This window comes from Zingiber officinale, chromosome 10A (genome assembly GCF_018446385.1).
Source record: "Zingiber officinale cultivar Zhangliang chromosome 10A, Zo_v1.1, whole genome shotgun sequence".
Lineage (NCBI taxonomy): Eukaryota > Viridiplantae > Streptophyta > Magnoliopsida > Zingiberales > Zingiberaceae > Zingiber > Zingiber officinale.
Window position 1 is genome coordinate 3,898,639 of NC_056004.1, and position 24,197 is coordinate 3,922,835.

The 24,197-nt window shown below is 41.5% G+C and overlaps 2 protein-coding genes and 1 long non-coding RNA gene across 8 annotated transcripts; 1 reads left to right on the forward strand and 2 right to left on the reverse strand.

Moving 5' to 3' along the window:
* Positions 1-2,249: 2,249 nt before the first annotated feature.
* Positions 2,250-8,694, reverse strand: LOC122027863 (RNA-binding protein 25-like). 6 transcript variants are annotated; one of them, XM_042586878.1, is made up of 8 exons: positions 8,065-8,638; positions 7,584-7,661; positions 6,588-7,388; positions 6,282-6,434; positions 4,538-4,952; positions 3,750-4,448; positions 3,061-3,659; positions 2,250-2,717 (listed from the first exon to the last, which is right to left on the reverse strand). In XM_042586878.1, exons 3-8 carry the CDS (start codon positions 6,837-6,839, stop codon positions 2,466-2,468), a joined length of 2,370 nt encoding a protein of 789 aa, XP_042442812.1. In that variant the 5' UTR covers positions 6,840-7,388; positions 7,584-7,661; positions 8,065-8,638; the 3' UTR covers positions 2,250-2,465. The 6 variants fall into 6 exon arrangements, with proteins under 6 accessions (XP_042442812.1, XP_042442810.1, XP_042442813.1 ...); XM_042586876.1 differs by having other exon boundaries at positions 6,588-6,841; positions 8,065-8,202; XM_042586879.1 differs by lacking the exon at positions 7,584-7,661 and having other exon boundaries at positions 6,588-7,231; positions 7,346-7,388; positions 8,065-8,187.
* A 1,222-nt stretch (positions 8,695-9,916) lies between these two features.
* On the forward strand, positions 9,917-10,582 carry LOC122027601. Its single transcript, XR_006124469.1, has 2 exons — positions 9,917-10,063; positions 10,153-10,582. It is a non-coding gene; the product is annotated as an uncharacterized LOC122027601 (long non-coding RNA).
* An 8,545-nt stretch (positions 10,583-19,127) lies between these two features.
* Positions 19,128-20,428, reverse strand: LOC122028187 (probable 2-oxoglutarate-dependent dioxygenase AOP1). Its single transcript, XM_042587218.1, has 3 exons — positions 19,988-20,428; positions 19,589-19,910; positions 19,128-19,526 (listed from the first exon to the last, which is right to left on the reverse strand). Exons 1-3 carry the CDS (start codon positions 20,368-20,370, stop codon positions 19,239-19,241), a joined length of 993 nt encoding a protein of 330 aa, XP_042443152.1. The 5' UTR covers positions 20,371-20,428; the 3' UTR covers positions 19,128-19,238.
* Between the last annotated feature and the right edge of the window lie 3,769 nt (positions 20,429-24,197).

Below are 24,197 nucleotides of genomic sequence, written 5' to 3' on the forward strand. Positions count from 1 at the left end.
GGAGGAGCTTGCCATCTCAGAAAGGCGAAAGAATGGCGAGAAATTGAAGAAAGGGGAAGGAAAGGGGCGAAAGGAGCAGGAAAAACTTAATAAGTGAAGGCGGAGGACTCACGGGGAAGGAGAGAGGTCGTAAGAATCGCCGATGAGGGGATCGCCGCCTAAACCCAGACACTAGATCGCCGGAGGTCGCAGCAAGGGAACGGAACAGAAGGCGACACGCAAGCCAGTGTGCGGCAAAGGAAGGAGAGGGAGGATTTATACGGCCGAGGCAAGTCAGCCCCCACCGTCCGATCCAGGTCACGAGAAACGGGGACGCCATCGGGCCGTCCATTTCAAACGGACGCATCCCATCGTAAGTGACGTCGCCGCCACACAAGGATCGACACGTGGCGCTCTGTCACCAAGTGCAATTAATGCGCGTCATACCGCGCATGCTGTGACTTAATGAGAAAGATTTACGCGATTTTCGGGAAATTCAGGCGAATAGACATTTATCTGGAACGACAAAGCATCCTAATTGAATAGCCGAACGGCCTAACCTGGCACAAAGACCGAACGGCTCAAACAATATTATAGGCGACGGCCGCCCGCTCGGACATGCAGTCCAGTCAGTCGGACTTACTGCCTCCTTCGACTAGACTTGAAGGGAAGGCAAGTGATCCGGCAGTAGACCAAGGGTAGGCTGATTAAGCGAGCCGAGCATCTGGGTATGTCCGAGCAGAGCTAGAGTTAACCCATTCAAGGGCTTGGGTTTCCGACAAGGCAGGGAGACCGAAGGGCCGAGCGGGAGTACGCTCGGGCCAAGCGGAAGTCCGCTCGGCAGAAACATGGGCGAGGGTAAAAGATGGCCGAGCGGCTCATGCGCTCGGCCCAGGACCTGGGATATTAGCAGGAGCATGTCTGATGATTAGGCCGTACACAAAATCGCGAGATGGAGGATCTTACCGTCACATCATGGGAAGGTGGGCGCAGTAGCGGTATGGTCTCAGGACGTTTCCCTGACAGATCCATATTCGGGCATGGTCCTTCTGATAAACCCATACTTGAGCATGGTCAAAGGCATGTGGTTGATTTGACCGGAGCATTCAGGTCTCCTCCAGAGGTCTATATAAGGCCTCCATTTCTTCACCGGAGGTATGAAAAATCTTAATTGGAGAACCACCTTTTTGTTATCCCTCGCCTAACTTGAGCGTCGGAGGGCCGTCGCCGGGACACCCCTCCTGGCTCGGTTTTGTTGCAGGTTCGCCGGAGCATTCGAGGATTCCGCAGGAAGCGCCACGTGCCCAGCGTCCCTTGACTCCTGATTCGGACAGGATCAATATGAATGGTAAATTTCAGTATTAACAATACTTTTCCTCATGCTCACTTGGATGATGCTCCAACTGTTCAGAGATAAGCTCACCTGAACCCAACTCTGATATTTTCCTCGAACAGTCTCCTCAGCTTCTAGTCCCTTGGATGCATCGTGCACGTCATTCTCACTTCATCGACATACTCTTTCGCAACTCTTCGTCTCTTGGATGCACCGAGCCCATCATCTCGCTTTCCATGTCATCTTTCTTGCTTCTTTTATCCTCCGCTCGACTTCTTGTATTTCCAAGTCTATGCACACTCAGACACAAGATATCAAATACACATGACCTATCTTAATCCGGTTGATTATATCAAAACTAATCCAAAATACTTACGTCATTACCCATGGTCTATGCCATCAATGTCTTATATATCGAAACCACCAAATCTTCTAGCATTGTTAAATTCATTGAGGTGTTGCCACAATGAGGTCTGGGGTTCGAATCTCGGCAAAGTCGAGGTAAATGTCTCTCTTATGTGTTAGTCATTATTCCAAAGGCTAATAGCCGCCCGTGATTTACCTCCTCCGTGTTGACCCTGGGATGGATTGACGAGGACACTGGGAACGAACGTATTCATCTTTATACCACAATGATTAAATTCATTGAAGTCCCCGCCATGAAGCCGAATTGATATTCGGGTGCGGCAGAGTTGCTCGTTAAATTCATTGAAGAAATGGAGAGTTGAATGAGTATCAGAACAGCAAGCAATATTCTGGTGATTAATTTCTTATATATTTTGCTGGTCAGTCAATGGCCACAAAGTGATGATGATAACGTTGAACAGTTGGTTTCAAGTGACTTGTAGCAGTGATTATTCATGAGTCGAAGGGATTATTATTTCATTTTGTTTCCAAAGTTGAACAAACAAAACACATCAAACATAACTTACACAAATGGAGCTAAAATTTAACAAATAAATAGAAAAAATGTGAATTTTAAATCAATCCATAATCCTTGTGTTTGATTGATTGACTACAGTCACTAACCTTTACACCAAATAACAAGGTCTCTCAAAATATTGTTCTTAGACAGTCACTGACCTTTCACATTAAAGAAAATTTGGCAGGCAGGATACGCTGAGAGAAAAAGGAAAAAAAAAAACCCTGTAACCTAGGACTTGGATTTCATTGATAAGCCTGATTCAACTTTCTTAATTTCAAAAATCAGCATCCTCCACATTTTGAGGACAAACATTTCTGACTCATCATCCAATATAGACTGAAGCATTTCTAGCATTGTCGATGCTTGCACGTGATCTTTAATACACGAAACAATGTAGTCAACCAAAGTGGCCTCCTCTTCTCCAAGGAACTCTGTAATCTTCTTTGAGATCCAAGGTCTCATCCTCTCATGCAATTGATGCTGTGAAGATCAAGGTATACATTTATCAATAAAAGAGCCTAGTGGAAGATAACATAGCAACCTTATGATGGCAAAAATGTAATAGAACAGTTTCTACTATGATAGCATAAAACTTTTTTCACTTAATTCTTAAGGAACTATATATCATTAAACAGAACAACAAACAAATACCACCATTTAGTAGACTACCCTATATAGCATTCAACGCTAGAAAATTATAATGACCATCTGAATCCATAACACTGGTATAAACTCATCTCAGTATGAATTTGCACTGCAGATGCACAAAGCAAGTAGATTTTTGCACGTTGAATATATTGAGATTCATTAGAGAGAGCATCACCTTGTCATAAACATCCCAATTGATTTCATAGACAAACAGATCTTCCTTTGTTTTTGGAATCATATCGATCAGCTGCTTGGCATCCAATAGTTTCTTGTTTTCAGCTTTTGGTTTATCTCCTCTGCTTTTTACCCTATCCATATTCCTATCATGCATCTTTGCCTTGCTTTCATCTTTTGAACGGCTGCTTTCATCATCATTCCGACCTTGTTCTCTCAAATTCTGTTTGTCACTAGAACGTCTGCTCCTTTCCCTATCTACATCGGCCTTCTCATCTTTTGGGTTGACACCAGATATGCGCTTGGCAAATTCAGCAGCAGCTACCAAATTTGGTTGCGCTCCAGATGCATTTGTCTGGACAGCTTGTAATTCTTCGGTCGAATAATCAATTGGCACAAGAGGCCTCATTTTTTTATCATCCACATCCTCATCATCCTCTTCGTGAAAAACTGAAGGCACAGTTGTACGTTTTCCTGAGCCAATTAACCCAAATCCAAGCTTTCGGGCTGGAGCATTATTGTTCTGTTTTTTGTCAGAAACTGCAATTGGAGCCATCATATTCAGTTCATCACCACTGCTGTTTCTAGAAATGCCATCTGCTGTGGTAGTAAAAAGACAACATTCGTTATAAAAGGACATGTAAATGCTTAAAAGAATTTAAATGAAATAATGAAACCAAAAAAATTTACCTTCATTAAGACCACTTCTAGGAATATCATTGACATGGTTGGCCAGAGTTGGCTTTCGTTCAAATATTTCATCTTCTTGCATAGCATTTTCATCCTCATGGGCAACCCGATCAAGTGATTTCGAATCAGATTTTAGTTGCTTTACCTCAAGTTTAAGTTGCTGTTCCTCTATTGCCCTCCTCTTGGCTTCAGCAATTTCTTCCTTTTCTTTCAATTTATCTTCCAAATCCTCTTCCTTTTCACGCTGTCTCTTTCTTCTTTTTTCCTCCAGTAAACTGGTTCTGCGCCTTCTTTTTCTCGAGTCATCATCATCATCACTACTTTCATCTTCTTGGCGCAATATGTCTTTCCATCGTTCCCGATCTCTTTCTTTCTCCCGTTCCTTTTCATATTGTCGCTGGTATTCTCTCTCACGCTCTCTAGCTTCCCATTCTTTAAGACGGTCCTTATACAATCGCTCTGCCTCCCTTAATTTCATTTCCCTTTCCCTTTCCCTCCTAACTTTGTCTCTTTCTCGTTCACGCTCAACTCTCTCTAGCTCTCTTTCTTTTTCCCGTTTCAGTTCACGCTCCCTATCTCGTTCTCTGCTCCTATTATCATGTCTCCTGGATCTATCAGGTGAGGCAGTCTCAGGCTTGTCACTTTCAGTTGCTGGTTTGTTTTCACTTGTAGTATCCTCATCATTTTTATCTTCAACATCTACATGAAAGTTTCTCAGTCATCATGAGGCAGAACTATAAGATAGAAAGCATCAACAAAAATTGATGTAGTTTGAGAACTTATCTTACCGCTTTTCATTATATCAACATCAGAATCCACATCCCTAGATTTGGAAGGTATATCAGAAGTAGATTTAGCAGACCCATCGACAAGCACAGGTGGAGGTAATGGTCTGTTCTTTAATCTCTCTTCAATCATTCCCATAAGCTTTTCTAGAGCATCTGAATCAGCCTCACGGTCTTCCTCTGTGACTAGACCAAATTTCTTGTTTCCCACTTGGTTTTCTTTTTCTTCAGAATCTTCAGGGTCCTTTTTAATTCCCTCTTCAACTGGCTTTGTAGGCTGCTCTTGCATTTCAGAACCTTCTCTACTATCCTTTTCGATTGGAGGAGTTCCAGTTTCTGCTTCTTTCTGCTTCTCCTTTTCAGCTTTCTTTTCAACATAACGCTCAAGATATTCCCTAGTGGCTTGGTTAATGTTCAACTGGGACAGGTAAGGGAAAACATCAGTATATCAAACCAAGAATTGCATTATTCGAGCATAAATAAACATGAAGGATTCAAAGCAGAGGAACACATGCTACATTCAATATAATTTTAATAAGAATTTTAGAGCACTAAGATGGGAAAATCCTACAGTTATTATCTAAAATTCCTAAAATAGGTTTAAAGACAAAAAATATAAATTATACGATTCATTCTCACTGATAAGTGATAATAAATTCAAATATAATTTCATAAATGTATCTAGAATAAAAGTTTGGACGGAGAACAAAATATACTTGCCCGGACATTAAGATGATACCATAATCATGTTCCTGTCAGTTTGTTCTTCTCTAGGTGTTTAATTTGGAGTTTGGAGGGGAAATATAACAGATAGTAGACATACATATATGATTTGAAGGAAAAGCTTCTTTCTCCTAGTTGGAAGGGAAAATAGGAAGACAATGGAAAGTGGAGAGTTTCATAATCCCTCCTATCCCTCCAGGAAACCTAAAGGAAAAATAACTTGGTCAGTTGGTCAAATTGAATAAGTTTTTTTCCTTTCATTAACCATGGAAAACAGTTAGTTCTTTCCTCTCATTATTATCCTTTCGTTTTTCATTTTGGTTCACTTCTCCAACCTTTCAACTGAAGGCAAGTGTAAAAGGAGTATGGAAAATATTTGTCTATTTGCATATAATTGAGCAAACATGAAGGCATGTGTGATAGAAAGGGCGAGAATGAGGCAGCAAAAAGACAGTATAAATTTTGCTCAGTAATATAGAACATAGGCTTTGTCAAGAACTTCAAAGTTCAAAATATAAATCTAAGAAATTTAACAAAGAAGATATAGAAAGGTACATCAAACTGATTTCTCTTTAATGCATAAACATGATTGGCTTATGATAAATAGAGCTTAAATTCAACTTCATTGAAATCGGAATTTAGTAGAGTGTGATTCATTTAAGTGTTGAACAGAAATAGGTCATATATAAATGCAAAGGATCAAATAACTTAATTTCAGAACAGATTTCCCATAAACTTATGCCTAAAAGTGACCAACAATCAATGAAATCCAAAACAAAAGAAAAGTAACACAGGTATACAACTCTCTAAAACTCAACAATCGTGATTCTCCCAGATATTCACATGTATGTAGCAAAAGTGAAGAGTAAATAACAATGGTATTTGCAGCAAGTTAAATCTTATAAATGTTTTAAATATTTGAAGAATAAAAGATATATGCTACATGATTTAAATGAGGATAAAAAAACTAAAGACATCCTAATGTTTATATATATGAAGAAAAGCATACATTAGGCAAACATACCATCAATTCTTGTCCATCTATGTTTAATTTGCTCAGCAAGCGTAAGGAACGAAGAACTCCTTCAGCAGACTCAAATTCACAAAATCCAAAGGCCTTAGGCGTACCATCAGAAGGATCTTGAGCCCGTTTCCAACTTTTTACAGGTCCACAAAGCTTCAAAATAAAAAACACGTTGCACAAAAAAAAAGAATTAAAAGAGGCTTACTTAATACGATGTTCAAAATTCAAATACAAATCTTCTAGAGTATTGTATGAGTTAAAAAGTTAGATGTTAATTAATCGGATACAGGTGTCCAGTACACTTACTGTGAGAATTGAAAGGAGAAATTCATTTTCTATTGTCGCGGCAATCTTGCCAACATAAACAGTAGTTTGTGGCTTCTCTACTGGCGCAACAACTGGAATAAAAGGCCGGACAATAGGAGTGGCTACAGGTGGCACACCTCGAATACCTGGAATTGGAGGTCGGGGCACTGCTGGCATCACACCAGTTGGGGGCATATGGTGCAGAGGAAATCCAGGGCGAATCATCTGGTAAGGAGCTGGATAGCGGTGCATTCCTGTAGAATAACAAACAATATCTATGCCAACATGTCAAATGGGATCCTTAACTTGCTAATGCAGTTAACAAAAAATCACACCATACTATCTTATGATCTGAATAAATCAACAATAACAATTAAAGTTGTTTACCACACAATAAAAACATACAAGGGATCTCACCACAAAGATAGCAAATACCAGCAGCTGTGTGGCAAACCTGAGGGAACATTCAGATAAACAGAAATTGTTCATAAAAAATGAAATATGTGAAATTGATCTTACCTCATCTACATCCTCCAATATAAACTTCAGAAGTAACACCATGAAATAAATTTTCTGAGCTCACGATCAAGTCAATATGCTATTCAATTTTTGATAGCACTAAAATTGTATCACTACATCTTAGCCTACTAAGAACAATGAAAACTAGATTGTTTGAGGGGAAAAAAAGAATGGCTTGAGTACACAAAAATCACTTAAGAATGACAACAACACCAAATACATGAAGGAGATTTTAGTACCTCAGTAAAATGATGCAACCAGCAGAGATGCTAACATGATCCGCTGATGTCAGATTTAAAAACACAAGATAAACTCAAAGTTCATCCAAGAAAGTAATTGCATATGACATTAAAAGAACACAAACAATAACCAAAATTCATCGTTTCTGCATCTGGCCTAATTACCAACTGAGCAAGCAATACGTAATACACACACTGGTGCTATGAATCCAACATAATTACACGAATTTAAGCATACCAAAGTAACTGGAAGTCATCTTTTAAGAACTGGAAGAGGAAGCCTGTTGATCATTTCACCTTTAACCATTGGACGAGGCTGTAGGAGAAAATACCAGGTCATTGGTATTAAATGAATCCATTTCTAACCTACCTATAGGTTCTCTTCTTTTCCATCTCCAATATACTGTCTAAATTATCAACCGCACTAATCAAACCAATTAATTAACTCTAGCATATCCACCTATTAAATTCTTCAGAAAGTGGAGGTCAAGCAAAGTTTAAACCAAGAACATCATTCCACCTGAATGAGACAATAATTTCGAGTACTATTATCAAGAAAAAAAAGAACCTCTTCCTCTAAAAAGCAACTGATTAAAAAAAAAGGAATACTACAATGGAGAGATATAAGCAATTCAACAGAACACACGCAAGGTAAAGCAGTAACTAAAGGCAATAGCCTAACTGTAAAAAAAATGTGCATTGATGATAAGGAAACCCACCCGGTGGAGGCATCGCCATCGGAACCTGAGGAGGTACAGCCATATACCCATTTCCAACTTGGGCATAAGACATCGGCGCTGGAGTCTGGCCTGGAGCAACTTGATAGGGAACGCCAGGCCGTAGCGGCGGAACCGAGCCCGGGGGCGCCCCAGGAGGCATGCCCGAAGCAGGGGCAGAAACGCCCGGCGGATGGATGCCTGGGGCTTGCCCCATCAGAAAAGCAGGGTTCTGTGCCATCGGGTTATTTGCCGCGGAATACTGAAGAACATGAGGAGCGGCTAGGGGGCGGAAAGACGGAGGAGCGAAAGAGTGCACGGCCGGAGGAGGAGGAGGAGGAGGAGCGACTAGCGCAGGATTAGGGATTGAGTTGAAAGGGTTGGAGGCGGGGGGTTCAACAGAAGCGGGAGCAGAGACGGCTGGGGGAAGAGTGATGGAGGACGAATCGGAGAGGGCGGAGGACGGTGGGTTGCCAGCGTCGGCGTTTGAGTCTAGGATTCGGGGAGAGGAAGGCGACGTGACCGCCATGAGGAGATGCCCTGAGAAATCAGAAGAACACGAACAATTTGGGGGAGAGAAGGTACGCCCGGGAAGGATACTTAACCCAAGCCCTAGCAAGGAGAAGGCAATTAGAACTAGTTCGTTGCGGACCGGACCACATGAATCGATTTAACCCGAAAAGATAGCATCTACTTTCCACCCGGCCCGGCCCGGCCCGGCCCGGACCGGCCCACTAATTTCGTTACACGGGCGACGACAGTCATTTGCGGCCTAAAGAGCTTATTTTAATTTAGAAAGCTAATAAATCGGATTAAAATAGAACTTGTATTTGGTTAAAGTTTCAACTTTAACTTCAAATCATATTTCAACCATAATTTTCTTCTAAAAAATTACATTTAATTTTTAAATTATCTTCAATATCTATTCAGATAAAAATAAATGTCTAAATTCTTTTCAATTGAAAATACTTGAAAAGAAAAAAATAATAATAGCAATCAAATAAACGATGCGTGATGTGATACACTATAAGACCCTACGATGTTGCTGAAAAATAAAGGCAACTCAATAATTCCGATGGGCCCCACGGGATGCAAGGCCATGATGCGGACGTCGCAGCATTACTGGGGACTGCCCTGTCGTCATGCATGAATTAATCACGTATAGATCTATTTTAAAATATATCCATAATCTACAATTCTCCTGATTTGATCATCAAATGTATAGGAAATTGTATGTGACCCAAAAAAACATGTACAATAAATTGTAACTTATGGCACCGTCCATGGCATCACAATCCTAATTTTTTTCAAGTACATTGCATTACATATGGTCTCAAAAGTAAGCTTGTGTTGTCTCTTCCTGGGAAAAGGTCCGACCTTAATTTGGAGGACCACAATCCATGCAACTATTCCACTGTTGCAATCTCGGCGTTTCTCTTCCAGCTGCCGGCAGCAATTCTGTGAAAACATGTTATTTTTTCATCCTTCCCATTCATCCACCTGACTCGGTAACTTTGATGCTAATGAGTGGAGCGTAGTTGGCACTCAAACTTGTTGGATCGGGCACGGTTTTCATCATCTTAGCGTATGTTCTCCCCCCTAAGAAATTGTTGTGTATTTTAAGTGATCCGACGCTACTGTTTGGGTGAGCGAAATCATCTGTCGCTGGATTTGATGCCAATGAGTGACTGATCTTGATGCATCACTTCAAGTACATGTGATTAAATTCTCTCACTGTGTACATTGAAGTCATGACCAAAGAGCGAAGAGAAATCCAAGCTACAATTAATTTCTTCCACCGAACACACACTCTTACTTTAAAAAGCAGATGTTTTTTTGTGCTTAAATTATAACCACAAAATGAAACTGAGGAGGTCATTTTTAATGTATAAGTAAGAGAGGATGGGTATCATCACAAGCCACGCACTTGTACACAACACCAACACCAATCTGTGGCCTTCATCCTCTCCTTTCTCATCTCTTCTGGCTCCTTGCTTCAGACGTCTCTCTCTCTCTCTCTCTCTCTGATTCATTTACATATTCATGTGTGTGTGTGTGTTTTTTATTAGTTTTGAAACTTAATGTTGACAGAAGGTAGAGCTGAGAAGATGGTGATGATGAGCCAGCAATTAGGGAGGCTTGTTAGGAGCCTCAAATCAAAGATGAAGTCACTGAGGGGAAATAAGAGGCCAATCTACGATAAAATGGACAAGACAGAGAGCATGAGGGTGGAGATCAGAAGCAGGAGGGCTCAGAAGCTGATAGTCAAGAACCTCAAGATGGCAGACTCCATGGTCAACAGCAACAACAAAGCATTCATCTTTTGATCAATTAGTAGCATATAACGGTTAATATATATGGTTCCGTGTACTGTTATCACCTCCGCCCACCATGAGACAATTGATCTCATGAACACATGTGATGAAGAGAGGACCATCATGTGGCTCTTACTTATGTGTTGTGGTTTTACAAGCTGAAGAACTTGACATTAAACAGTAAGAATATAATAACTTCAGCTCAATATTTTTGTCTGGTTGAGGCCTCTGTGACACTTCTTGCTGAGTTTCTACTGTAAAATTGATCAAGATCTGGAAAGCAAAGCATCTGTTAAACAACTACTTCAGGAGCCGAAAGATCATGTGAAGGTCATGCCGCCTTCATGGAGTATATAGATTTCTTATTATTGACGAGTGACTCGTAACTCGTAACTAAGCGGACTCAGCGGAGGTTGATACGAAGGATATCGCAAAAAGGGAAAACGGGGCACGGTCAGATCATGTCCTATTCTGGAGGTGCGACACGCCTTGGCAAGAGTGTGCCCATCGGGCATGGCCTGGTTGTGTCCGGATCTGGATCTGGATCAATGAGCAACACCATTAGGGACGGGCTGACAGTGTTTCGTCCAAGAAGGGGTGGAAAATCCTAAAAAGGTGGGTTTTTTTTTTATATATTTTCGGTCCGGAATATCAGGTAAAGGTTTGAACATTATATATATAAGATAATTGTAAATCTAATGATTCTATCTAAAAAATAGTGAACAAGGTTAGTTGGAGATGTGACTTTTTGATTGACTGTGTGTAGATTCTGTTTTCTTTTACAATATAAGAAACGTCAGTGTCGAATCAAGGAAGGGGTCCCCAGTATTGGTCCTTCGATGCTCAAGTCAATCACTAGAATAGTAGAAAAAAAAACGGAGTAACAGTGAAAATACAATCGTGAATAGTGAATAACACATATCTCTGTCGATGCATGGACCCCTTTTTATATAGTGTCCTAGTGGGGACGTGCACGCTCCTCAAGCGCGTGAGCATATTTTCCCAACCATCCTATGAAAGGACATGTCAGAAAAGTATCTCTGACACTATACCCTAACAAAGTATACAAATTCCGGATGAGACAGTAAAAGCTTCCGTCGTTTGATTCGTCTGTTGACCAGGTCCTGTTGTCAACGACATTACCTCCCAAAGGGATATTAAGAGATACAGGAGTGGTCCCACTATTTGGCCGAGCGGGGTATCCGCTCGGTTGTGACTCCTCCGCTCGGTCGACCTTTGCTACTTTTACTCACAGTGGCTTGGTTCAGTAGATCGTTTCTACCTAATCGAACAAGCACTCCGGTCACCTTAACGTTTCTCCGATCCATAATGAACATTTGATGTTCTTGCTCTAGTGCTCCTAGCTGAACGGGCGTTCTGCTCAAATAAGCCACTTGGCCGATCAGACACTTCATGCCCGATCGATCAGCAGTTGGCGTTGATTTTCACTCGACCATCTTTGGTGGGACCATTGACCATAGTTGACCATCTTGACTTTGACTTCCATGTCGGTTGCTGTCTCCGTCTTTGACCCATGTCTGGTGGCCCCCCTTTTATCACCGCATCAGAAATCTTCCCCTGAAGTCTAGTCAAAGAAGGTTGTAAGTCCGACTGACTGGACCAGTAGTGTCTTCAATGACCTTCTCCTGATTGGATGTTCTCTATTCTAGGGCTGCTGATCGGCTCATATTATCTTCATAGTCGCCATTCCACCTCATCTTATTGACCCGAGCCTAGAATCGTAGCTCGGATGCAATGGACATTGAAGCTTTCCTGATGACATGGGTTTAGAGACGCTGCTTGGCTATCATCTGATGCACCTGGATTTAGAGCCGCCGCTCGGCTATCAGCTGACGCACCTATGTTTAGAGCCGCCGCTTAGCTATCATCTAACGCACCTGGGTTTAGAGCCACTACTCGGCTAATTAATATCGCATCTGAGCTTAGAGTCGTCACTCGACTATCACTTAATCAAAGATATGTGCTGGTCGGGATGGTTGGCAACAACACTTAGAAATTTTTCCACATCTCGTCGCTCCCTCGGACAAGTGTCTTTTCTGGGTTGCTGACGTCCTCTCAATTTTTGGAAGACTGTGCGAATCCTTGGTCATTATTGCCAAGCACGCTGCCCATGCCTTTTCATTAAGCCTCATTAATGCTCCCCTATTACTTGCCGCCACGTGTCTCACCCTCTACTAACGCACGTCGGATGTGACAGACAGATATTCGAGGTTGATTTAACAGGCGCCGATTCGAATTCAACAGCCAAATCTTGGCATCGTTTCCTGTAACCCTCGATTGAATGGCTCCGAGCGACCATTCATTGGGCTTATAAGCCCTTACTGCCCATTTTCATACTTCGTCTATTTTCTCCCTTGCGCACACACTCCGCCACTTTCCTTCTTCTTCTTCATCGCTGATGATCTTCATTAGTAATCTTTTCTTTCCTTTCTACTCGCGTCATTGATCTTCCTCCCTTTCTGTTTTCTATGGTCATCTCCCCTCAACCTCCTGCATCCGTCCCCGGGCTTTGGTACATTTCTACCGGATCCAAGTTCAATGAGGATGAGATTGATCAGATGAAACTCACCTACCGTTTTCCCTCTGACTATCAAATCACCATTACCTCTGCCTACGACCAACCCCATCTGCCCCGATGATTTTTTACCTTTTTTAAGGATCAGTTTTACGCTGACTTCTGCTTTCCTATTTACCCTTTCTTTTCTGCCGTGTGTAAATATTTCTATATATCCGTGCATTCCTATTTACGACCAACCCCACCATTACCCTTTCATTTCTATATACCCTTTCTATTTACCCTATTTACCCCCGATGGTGCATAACTTCTTTATGTTGCTATGCAAGGTGGTCATGCTATTCCGTCTGCATAACATCCCCTTAGTCCCCCGAGTGTTCCACTACTTTTATTATCCCAAGTTGTCCGAGCCGGGGACTTTTCTGTTTCAAGCCTACGTGGGCACTGTCTTTTTTGACAAAATGTCGTCCTTCAATAAGCACTGGAGGAAACACTATTTTTTCATTCGCTTTCCCGCTCGGTTAGACTTCACGATCGGCTGGCAGATGGAAGTGATGCAACCTCCGTCGCTCAGGAGATATCGAAGCCGATTGGACAATCTCCAAGCAGCCTCCAGTTTGGTCGGTCAGAAGTATCACATTCATCGACTGTTATTGGAGAGTGTCTTATACGTATCCGGGCTGAGCCCAATCCGCACGTGATTTCCCCTGACCCTAGGTATGTTCTTTCTTATCTTCATCTTTGAATCTAACTGTTTTTTCTTCATTTTTTTTAGCTCAAATCATGTTGAGGGCATGACTGAGCGGCAAGAGCAGGCTTATGGATGCGGACATTAATGTCATGGGTGTTGTCGAGCTGTAGAGTCGTGGCCTATAGCTAGTCGACCAATCCGATGATCCGACCTACGAAGCGGGAGGGAGCAACATGGTGGCGAGAGAGGGCGAAGCAAGTCAGACGGCGACTAGCGATGCCGCTACCACCACAGTTGACCTTCCTCCTAATTGTCCTTCCATGTTGTCGATCGCAGTGCCCTCGGAGTCGACCACCTCCGACGAACCCCTAATACAACAACGCAAGAGGCACCGAGGGGAAGCTTCGTCCCGTTTGGTAACCTCTGCCTTGCAGACCCCCGCTCGTACTGGCTCACGTCCTTCCTCTGAGCAGGGTGAGACTTCATCATCCACCTTTCCCGAGCAAGGGGATCGTCACGATTCCTACTTCCCTGTCATCCGACCGGACACCTTCGCTGTCCGGGTTGCTGTCGAAGACCATATGCTCGTCGCGTATATGCCTCCGCACTCTTCCTTGCCGGTCGCCCAGGTATCCACTATCCGGTCTTCCCTCATGCCCAAGTCTATCGGCTAAGCAACCTCCGACTCTTTTGGACCGAGCGACTAGAGGCACATAATGACCATCATCCACTTACCAACTGATGAGTGGTGCCATCCAGACAACGCCAAGCCCCACTCCCCCGAACACTAGATCAGGATTCAAGGACCGTTGACACAAGTCTAGACCGATGCTCGGGCCTGTGCGATGACCATTTCACCGGGAGAGCTCACGGACGACCATACTCAAAAGGCCACTAGATTATGTATATTGATCTTATATTTATTGTCTGACACTTACTAACTTATTTTTTCTATAATTCTAGGTTAAAAGTCTAGCCATGTGCAAGAGGCTGGTCTTTTTGGAGCATGAAATCCAACAGCTGCACACCCCGAGTGGCCCCTCCAAAGCCTCCTGAGCTCATTTTGAACAACTGACTACAGAGGTGGCTCAACTGAAGGCCAACCTAGAAAGGAGCTTTGAGCAGCTCAATACGGAGAGAAACAAGAATGCTGAACATGCCTCACAACTAGAGCAGCTCACCAAGCAGACCAATTCTTTTAAGTCAACTCCACCAATGCCACGAAGCTCCGAGCCATTGAAGATTTAGAAAAAAAAATAATGAGGATCGAGTCTTGGCCCAAAATCTGAAAGAGGTGGAGGCTGCTCTAGTGATCGAATGGGAGAGCTGATCAAAGGAGCAGTGGCTACTAAGCTTCAGCTCGACGCCAAAGATGCTAAATTGGCTTTTTTAAAAGTTGAATTGGAGGCGTCCCGAGCGGCCTTCAAGAATAGGAGGTGTCCTTGCCAGATTGAGGTTTTCAAACGTGATTATCTTCGTTCGGACCCCTTCAATGATTGGCTCATGCATCGGGTGCTTCGCCTCTTCAACTTTGGTATCGATGGGACCCTCCAACAGCTGAAGGAAGGTGGCTATCTCGCTCTCGCGATGACCAACAAGATCATAAACTGGGAGAAGCTCATCGAGTCGTTGCCGGATGATATACTTGATTATCTCAAATAACCTTCTTTTTTAGTTTTTCAGGCCGCCTTCTATACCCCCTTTAGTAGTTTGTAAATTTTTCTAAGTGTTAACGAATGCACGCCCATTCGACACTTTTCATTATATGTTAAATGTTCCTAGCATCCTTCCCTGCAATGTCGTTCGACTCCCATGAGGCTATCCAACGTTTTAACCATCTTATAGCGTTTAATGAAAATTTTCTAAGTATGAATCCTTGCACTTTCGCTCGTCTATGTAACTAATCGATGAAACGTCTGACCTCCCATTTTAGCATAGGCCGAATAGCTTCTTTGTCTTTGTAATCTAACCAGTGTTTATAGTCGCTGCTCAACTCTCTAACTTTATTCTCTAGTTTATAGTTGTCGCTCAGCTGTTGTCGTCGACTCTGGAGTTTATAGCCTCCGCTCAGTTTTTGTTCTTGTTAGCTCATGGGTTTATAATCGTCGCTCGACTTTTTGATGACGTTGACTCTTGAGTTTATAGCTGCCACTTGGCTATTGATTTCGTTAACTCAAGGGTTTATAGTCGCCGCTTGACTGTCAATTTCGTCGACTCAATGGTTTATAGTCGTCATTCGACTGTTGATTTTGTCGACTTAAGGGTTTATAGTCGTCACTTGACTACTAATATCCTTCTCCATTAATTTCGTATCATGGGTTTATAGTCACCACTCGACTTTTAACTTGACCGATTGATGCAAGAGTCTGGGACACTTGTGAGTTTTATTTATCATTCCCCTGCACTTATAGGATATATGTTTATACAAGTAAATTTAACCGCACACCTCTCACCCGACCTTATAGGGATGGAGATGGCTCGCACTCCACGATCTCTCATGATCTTTCCCATTCTCATCTTATAAATAATAAGCTCCTGAGCGGAGCTTCCGATCGGCTAGGATGGATCTGAATCTTCTCTTTTTCATTGCAGACTAACACCGCCAGTTCCTCTATGATTGTGTTCACCTCCAGACGTTGAGTGTTCTGAGTGTCCCTTGCCTCTGACTTGACCATCTTGATGTAGCATCGTCGAGCGGCTAATTGGTCACCTTTGACTTCACCTACCACATTATCCACCGGAAACTTAATCTTCTAGCAGAAGATGAACACTATGGCATATAACTCGTTTAAGGCTGGCTAACCCAATATTATGTTATAGGTAGACAGCGCATCAACCACGATGAAGTTCGTGGTCCTTGTCATCTTAAGAGCCTCCTCTCTGAATGATATGGCCAGGCGAGCCTGGCCGATTGGTAATACTTCGTTGCTGTGAATCCATAGAGCGGGATTATCATGGGCTGCAACTCGCTCTGGTCGATTTGCAGCTGGTTGAACGCCTTCTTAAAGATTATATTCACCGAGGTACCTGTATCAATAAAAATTTGATGAATAGTATAGTTAGCTATTACCGCCTGAATGATTAAGGCGTCGTTGTGAGGGATCTCCACTCCCTCTAGGTCTCGAGGACTAGAACTGATATCTGGTCCCTCGGCCTTCTCTCTGTTGCATTCTACAACATGTATCTCTAGTCGTCGGGCATGTGACTTATTTGCTTAGTTGGAATCACCATCGGTTGGCCCACTGATGATCATTCTGATTTCACCCCGAGCGACATTGCTTCAGTTTTCCTCCTCCCGAGCTGAGGGTCTAGTCCGCTCAACTAAACCTCGGGTGAAGCTCCGGAGGTGAGGAGCCTCTTGGTAATGGAAGACCTGACAACAAAGGATTAAGGTCGAAGGAAACTCTTGAAGACAAGGTGTGAAGGATGGGGAAGTATTTGAGGGACACGAAGTTTATAGAGGAGACTAGAAGACAAGGTTGAGGTTGTGCAGGCGAAGACGAGTGCATGAGAAATTATACTCGGGGTAAAATCTTAGGTTTAGGGTTTATCAGTCAACCAGTGGGAGCGAACAGAGGGCTCTGTTCGCTCTGCAGATGTGGAGCAGTTGACTGGTAAAGACACTAGTCAACTAGTATCAAGCTGTTGGGTTGTAACGGTCAAATTTTCACAGAGGTCAGTCGATTGGTATACTTATTAGTTGATTGGTAAGCGGGGTTTTCAAATTCGTGACCTATATAACTAAGCCTTTGGAACTTGGTTATGGTTGACAAAATAGGAGTGGAGAACCCTTGTTAGTAGTGTACCTTGAGTTGTGATCGGAGTGAGGTGTATTGATCAAGGGTGTGCGATGTTTACTCCACCAAGAAGGAGTTCGTACTAGCCGGAGGTTGTCGGGGCTTGATCCACCGAAGGATCACAAAGATCGTCCACCTTAAGGACAAGTCGTGGAGTAGGAGATTTATTTCTGAACCACGTTAAACAAATGTGTTAGGTTTGTCTTCTTATTTTGTGTTTTCATTATTCCGTTATGCACTAATAAATTGTAGGAAGACAAGAGATTGGGGTGATCATCTATTCAACCCCTCTTCTAATCAGGCCATGATCTTCAACACTTTCTTGCGTGATGATCGCCACTCTATCACAGCTTCTTTTTTTCCTAGAGTCACAGTTGTCAGTAGTCCTTCTAGTATTAACCATCGCAACGTTTTAGCTCAATTTTCTCACAGACATCGTCAATTTGTCCGCCTAAAATATTGTGAATGATCAAGTCACCCATTAACGAACGAGCTAATATGCACACAGTTCGCAATCAATGAAGGAGGTGGAAGAACCTAAAACACATTTAGAGGAAAAGTTAGACTAGCCGTGAGATGGATCTCATGGCCATTCCGATGCTTAAATTAAAATTTTTCACCAAATAATACGTGGAAACAACAAAGAAGGAGCCAAAGAATAGAACATGGTGGCGTTCACGAAAAAGATTCAACTTAGCTTTTCTTTATTTTCTTGAGTGCTTATATGATCTTTCGAAGAGTATCTCCATATCAATTGAAATATCATCATTGCAAAAGCCAAAGAGGGAACCAAATCTGATAACCATTGGTTGTCTCCCATGGCGCCACACATTAGCTAGAAGGGTATTTAGACAACTAGATCTGATAATCTCGTAACCATCCTACTATTATCAAGATGCCACGCATCTGGGAATATTCGTAGTTATTATCTGTGAGTTTGTGCAAGGCTGAATCTGTTTTAATGATAGAGAAAGTAATATTAGTATGAAGTGACCTTGAGAGAGATGTATAAATTTGCCTGCGAAGGAGCTAATGAGAATATTAGCGGCTAGAGCTGAGACCAAAATGTCTCTTGGGGTGATAAGGCAGGCTCAGATGGCGTACATTGTCGCAAGTATTGTGAGGTTCGAGATCGGAAGAGAGCTTGAGACTGAGAAAAAATTTAATATTAAGACGGAGTCTGATATATACTAACACGAAGTCTATGCCCAAGATTATGATAGTCTAAAGTTGAGATTAAGACGAAGACTAAATCTGAGACTGAGCAATCAAGTCTGAGTCTCATCCGATTGTAATTAACCTTCCCTTTGTCACTTATTACATTATTGTGACTTTGATTGACAAGTCAGTAGGACTTTTAACCTTCCAAGCGCATAGGAACTAAAGGGACTACCGGGTCACTTAGCATGAATGAATATGATTAAGTCAAACAGATACATCACAATCAATCATTGCAATCAATCATTTTGGGTGTCCTGGACTTTATGCTCCACAGAAGACCCTTATCGAGCCCCTGAGATTTGTCCATAACAGATAATATTACGTAATGACTAATAAATAATATTATAGGTCTCATCTGTTTTTTAATTAAAATTAAAAGAAAGATGACTCAGATAATACCAAATTGGACGACCGGTTGAGTCCATAAAAAGTTTTCATCAATCGCTAGAAGAAATCACGAACGACGTTCACAACAGGCAGCCTAAGTTATGGATCTCATCCTTGCGTACACAAATAGTAGCATTTGATGAACAAAAGTCATGATAAACGGTTATAGATCCATCCTCCATGAAGAACTTTATCAGGATAAAGCTAGGACAAAAGTTAAGTTCAAGTTATTATTTGGCAGAAGGCATTCGCGCATCCACCTGTTGCTCCTCAACTCCAAGATAAGCTTGCAATGGATCTTCAAGTTTCACTCCTTCAGCAGAGTATCGGAAGCGTATGTACTCAGGATATTTGCAAGGCCTAAAACGTAAAGGATGCTCTTCGTCGATCAGCTCTTTTGGTCCTTCAAATATGATTTCATCCTTTGGCCGGCAACCGAAAATCAAGGAGTATCTTGTTTGGTCGCCGGTAACTCTGACACGGTGAAGGGGAGCATGCAGCCTCCCGTTGCTCCAAGCCTGACAATTAGAATGTATTGAACAAAGAACTAGCTAAGGGATCGGGAATGAAATTTACAGACCCGAAATAATTCGCCGAGCATGACGTTGAAGCAGTTCGGCTGGGACTCCACCCGGATCCATTTCCCGTCCCTTGTCTGCACCTCCAGGCCATCTACTAGATACTGAGTGACTATGGTGATCATGGTGGGATCGACATGCTCGTTTAGTGAAAGCTTTGTTTCCTGATCGAATGGAATGCCATACTCTGACATCCGAACGCCATGGGTAAGTGATTCGACAAGGGAATCATAGTACTTCTCGACATCCATACTCTGTAGGATCATCCTCACAACCATTTGCTCCAACTCCTGGACTTGCTTAGCAAATGTCCCGATCGCGTTGCTTGAAAATAAGCGCAAACATCCTGTGATGTTAAATCTGGACTTTTGGGTTTTTACTGAATACGGAGAGGTTGGTACCTGAAGGTGGGGTTCCCGTCAGGCCACATGAGGGAGGTGAACTGCTGGACGGTGTGGAGGCTGAGCGGTTCCTCAATTCGCAAGCTATCGAATGCCAGGTTCGGGATCTGGCCTATGTAGCCGTCGTAAGGCATTCCGGCATACTTGTTCCTCATCTTGGTCTCCGTCGGAAGCTCGAACAGCTCCGGCAGCGCCCTGAGGAAGAGGTCATCCTTGGTGTCCGAGCTCACCGCGTCGTAGATGGCCTCGAAGCAGCCGAAGGAATCCAAGGCCGACATCGCCTCCTCGCGAGCAGCTCCCCAACGATCGCCGCCGGGGCTGCTCGGCGACAGCCCACGGAAGTCAACCCTCGGAATCTGCAGCTGGCTTCCATCTGAGACCATAGTTGCTTCTGGAACTCCCCTCGACTCTGGATTAAGCCGCTCAACTAATCATTATTAATACACAATAGATATAGACCTAATATAAAAACCAATATTATTGATCGTTAAACACGTAAACGCAAATCCATATTAAAGAAAGAAAAAAAATCAAATGCAAATCCTTATGATGTAACTTAAGATTTTTTAAAAAATAATGCATAATTAAGTTAAGCTGTCATTTGAGTTCATAATATCCTAGCACTCACCTCCCTTATTAAGTTTGACCTGTTCATGTCCCCACTGGACGGGAGATGATTATTACATGGAGTATTGGAGATTTGGATATCAATTCTTGGGTTAATTCGATCCTGTTTGTATAGGTACTGTCCCAACCTTTTACATTGGGATGATGGGACCCACACTTAAGTAGTGAATCTCATCATCTCATTATGAGAGGTTAGGGCAGTACCTATACAGGCAGAGTGAAATTTATCCAATTCTTGATAGTAAAATATTTATGGGGTTCTTATCTTTCTTCGTGCAATGATCATTATTTAAAAAAAAAATCATCTATAATTTATTTATCTATGAATGACCAAGATAGAACCACTCAAAGGCTATCTCTCCTGGAAGGAAAAGGAGGGAAAAAAACGGACAAAGAATTTTAACCCTAGAGTAAACACCAAGTGAAAAGAAAAAAAATCATATGGTACTTTGTTTTCAATTATTATCTTTTTTATTAATTCAAAATCTTTTAATTTGAGGTAAGTTGGAGATATGTCACACAAATTTATCGTATCCATGCATCTGGATATCTTTTGACAAATCTTTCTTATACCTTATAATTTTATTTTTTTATTCAATTATATATTTATTTAATTAATATTATATTATAATTATAATGCAAATCATCTTCTTTTTCTTGTCCATTTAAATTAAACTTGCCGCATATCTCATTATTATTTCACTAGTTACCAGCCAACTCTGGTCACGGACGACAACCCTTTCTATAATCATTGTTTTTGACTCTGAGATCATACTCCAATTCTCCTATAACTTTAGCCGCTTTATTTGTCTCGCTCCTCCCATCGACATCCTTAGCCCGTCCTCCCCCCAATGATATCGCCGGCCTCCTTGGCCTCGTTTACTCATTCTCATGCATGTCCTTTCCGTATCACTGCTGACAAAGTCAAATTCAAGTAATTAAATTTTACGAATAAAGTTTGATGTGATTAAATAATGGATTGACAATTACAATTTGATATGATTAAATATTATCAATAATATGGTTATGATGGACTCATATTATTAGATTTTAAAAAAAAATTAATATCCAATGGATTAAGATGGGAAAAAAAAAAAAAGAGAGGCTAGATTCAATGTATCAAGAGAAGAGAAATAAAAATTATTTTTCCTTTTCCATCTTATCCGCCACTAACTCTTGGACTTCCCTTTGAGTTTATGGTAGCCACCTCTCTTTATTTTCTTTAGAGAAGTTGAGAAGACAACCTCTTGATTTCCCCATTAGAGAGTTATAAGTAACCCTCATTAGAGAAAATTATATGGACAATCTATTCCTCTTCTCCCTTAAAATTTTTTAAAAGGGGACCAAGCATTGGAAAGGGGACTCCGATCGTGGACTGGATTAGACGGAGAGAGCACAAGTTCAAGACAAACAAAGAAAAACTATTTTGCTAAACTCGAAATAGTTGGAATCATCCCCAAACAAAAGTTGTTTGAAAGGTATATTTTCACTTAAGTTTTGATTCATTTATATGTTGATGCATATGTTAATAGTTTTATTTAGATTATACTAAGATTATCTAGTATGTTTAACTTAGATAGTTTTGCATATCCAAATAAAAGAATTAAATTAATATTAGATGAATCATTCATGTGATAGTTTATCTTTGTTATGCTTCAAGTGGCAAAAGACTATTCGCTCACTCCCAGCGCCCGCGCCAACCCATCCCTAGTCCAAGCCAACATGGAGGAGGTAAATCATGGGTGACTACTAGTCATTAGTGCAAGTGGCTAAGGCATGGGGGAAGACATGCTCGGACACACCTAGTTTCGACCCTAAGACCTCATGTGACAACACTCCATGCCTCAAGCACCGTACTGACTCTTGGGCACATTCAGTTAGTCCTTCTGGTAGTGGATGTAGTAATTGTAGGATCAAAAAGAATTTAGATATCTCCACAATGGTATGATATTGTCCACTTGGCCTAAACCCTCATGGTTTATTTTTGGGCTCTACCCAAAAAGCCTTATGCCAATGGAGATTTTTTTTTCTTATAAACCGATGATCTTTCTCATGTATTTTCAATGTGGAGGTATGTTTGTAACCTTACAACCCCAACAATCTCCCCCTCAAACAAAAGACCACTGGATCTCCCATAAACATCGGGTCGCTCTTGACTTGTCCAGGACCTCCCGACCTCGCTTTGATACAAATTGTAAGATCGAAAAGAATTTAGATATCTCCATGATAGCATGATACTGTCCACTTTGGGCTTAAGCCCTCATGGTTTTACTTTTGGACTTTACCCAAAGGTCTCATGCCAATGGAGATATCTTTTTCTTATAAACTCATGATTTTTCCCATGTGTTTTCAATGTGGGACTATATTTACAACCTTACAACCCCAACAGTAATACATACTTAGATTAAAGATCATACTTATATTTATTTTTGAAAAATCCATATGAACACTCTTTTGATTTATTTGTTAAATCATTAAAAAAAAAAAATTTCGCTGCACTCCTGAGTGCAGAAACACGATACCTGAATTTTTAAATTAAGCACCAACATAAACATCACACTACCAATTAATACGCTGGATGTAAAAGCCTCAAAATTCCACTCTAGTTATCTTTATATCTCATTGATTTTTTTAGTTATATGTCATTACATTTTTAAAGAATCTAGTGTTGTCTATTTTATAAAGCTTCTACAAAACATATCAATTTAGTTACAAAACATATCAATTTAGTCATATCCATTCTGGATTTATAAAGACTTAACTTTGTTGATATTTATGAATCATTATACAAAACAAGGATCTCCCATATTATGGAAAGACCTTGATCTTTATATTGTCGGCAAAGACATCTTCCATAGAATATCTTACGAGCAATGAATACAAATAAGCACCACGAATGGTAAAACAATAATAATGGCTAATCAAAGAGGCAATATACTTCTTATGCTTAATCATACTTCATTCGACTTGGCTCTTTAATCTGACTTGAAAAAAAGGTAGATCCGCTACCTTAGCGGCCCCCCTAGTGCCGGCCCCACTCTTCAATCTAACTTGAAGGAGGGACATCTGATGGTAGTCATATTTTTTTTCTAAAGAATATTATATTTGAACACACACTTAATCAGACTTTATTCGACTTCGCTATTCAGTATAACTTAAAAGAGAGACATCTAATGGTAACCGGATTTATCCCGAGTAACATATAGAGGTTCTATTGGTGTAATAATTTGCACTAATAATCTAACTCAAATATTGATGAATGATAAGTGCATTAAAGTTAGAGTATTTTGTGATTTAATTGTTTTACTAAGTGTGTAAGAGTTGACAGGTCTGAAGCGCCTGACACCATGATGAAATTCAGCAGGTCCATGGGACTCGATAGCTGGTGGGAAGTCTAGATAGGTCCGTGGGGCCCACTATCTGGAGGGAAGTCCAATTGGGTCCGTGGAACCTAACAACTGGTCGAACTCCAGTTGGGTTTACAGACCTGATAACTAGCTGGAAGACCTGGTGGGTCAAAGGCAAGTCAAGCGACTGCAAGTAGTAAGTGAAGGTAAGCAACTGAAAGAGAGATCTAGTGAGG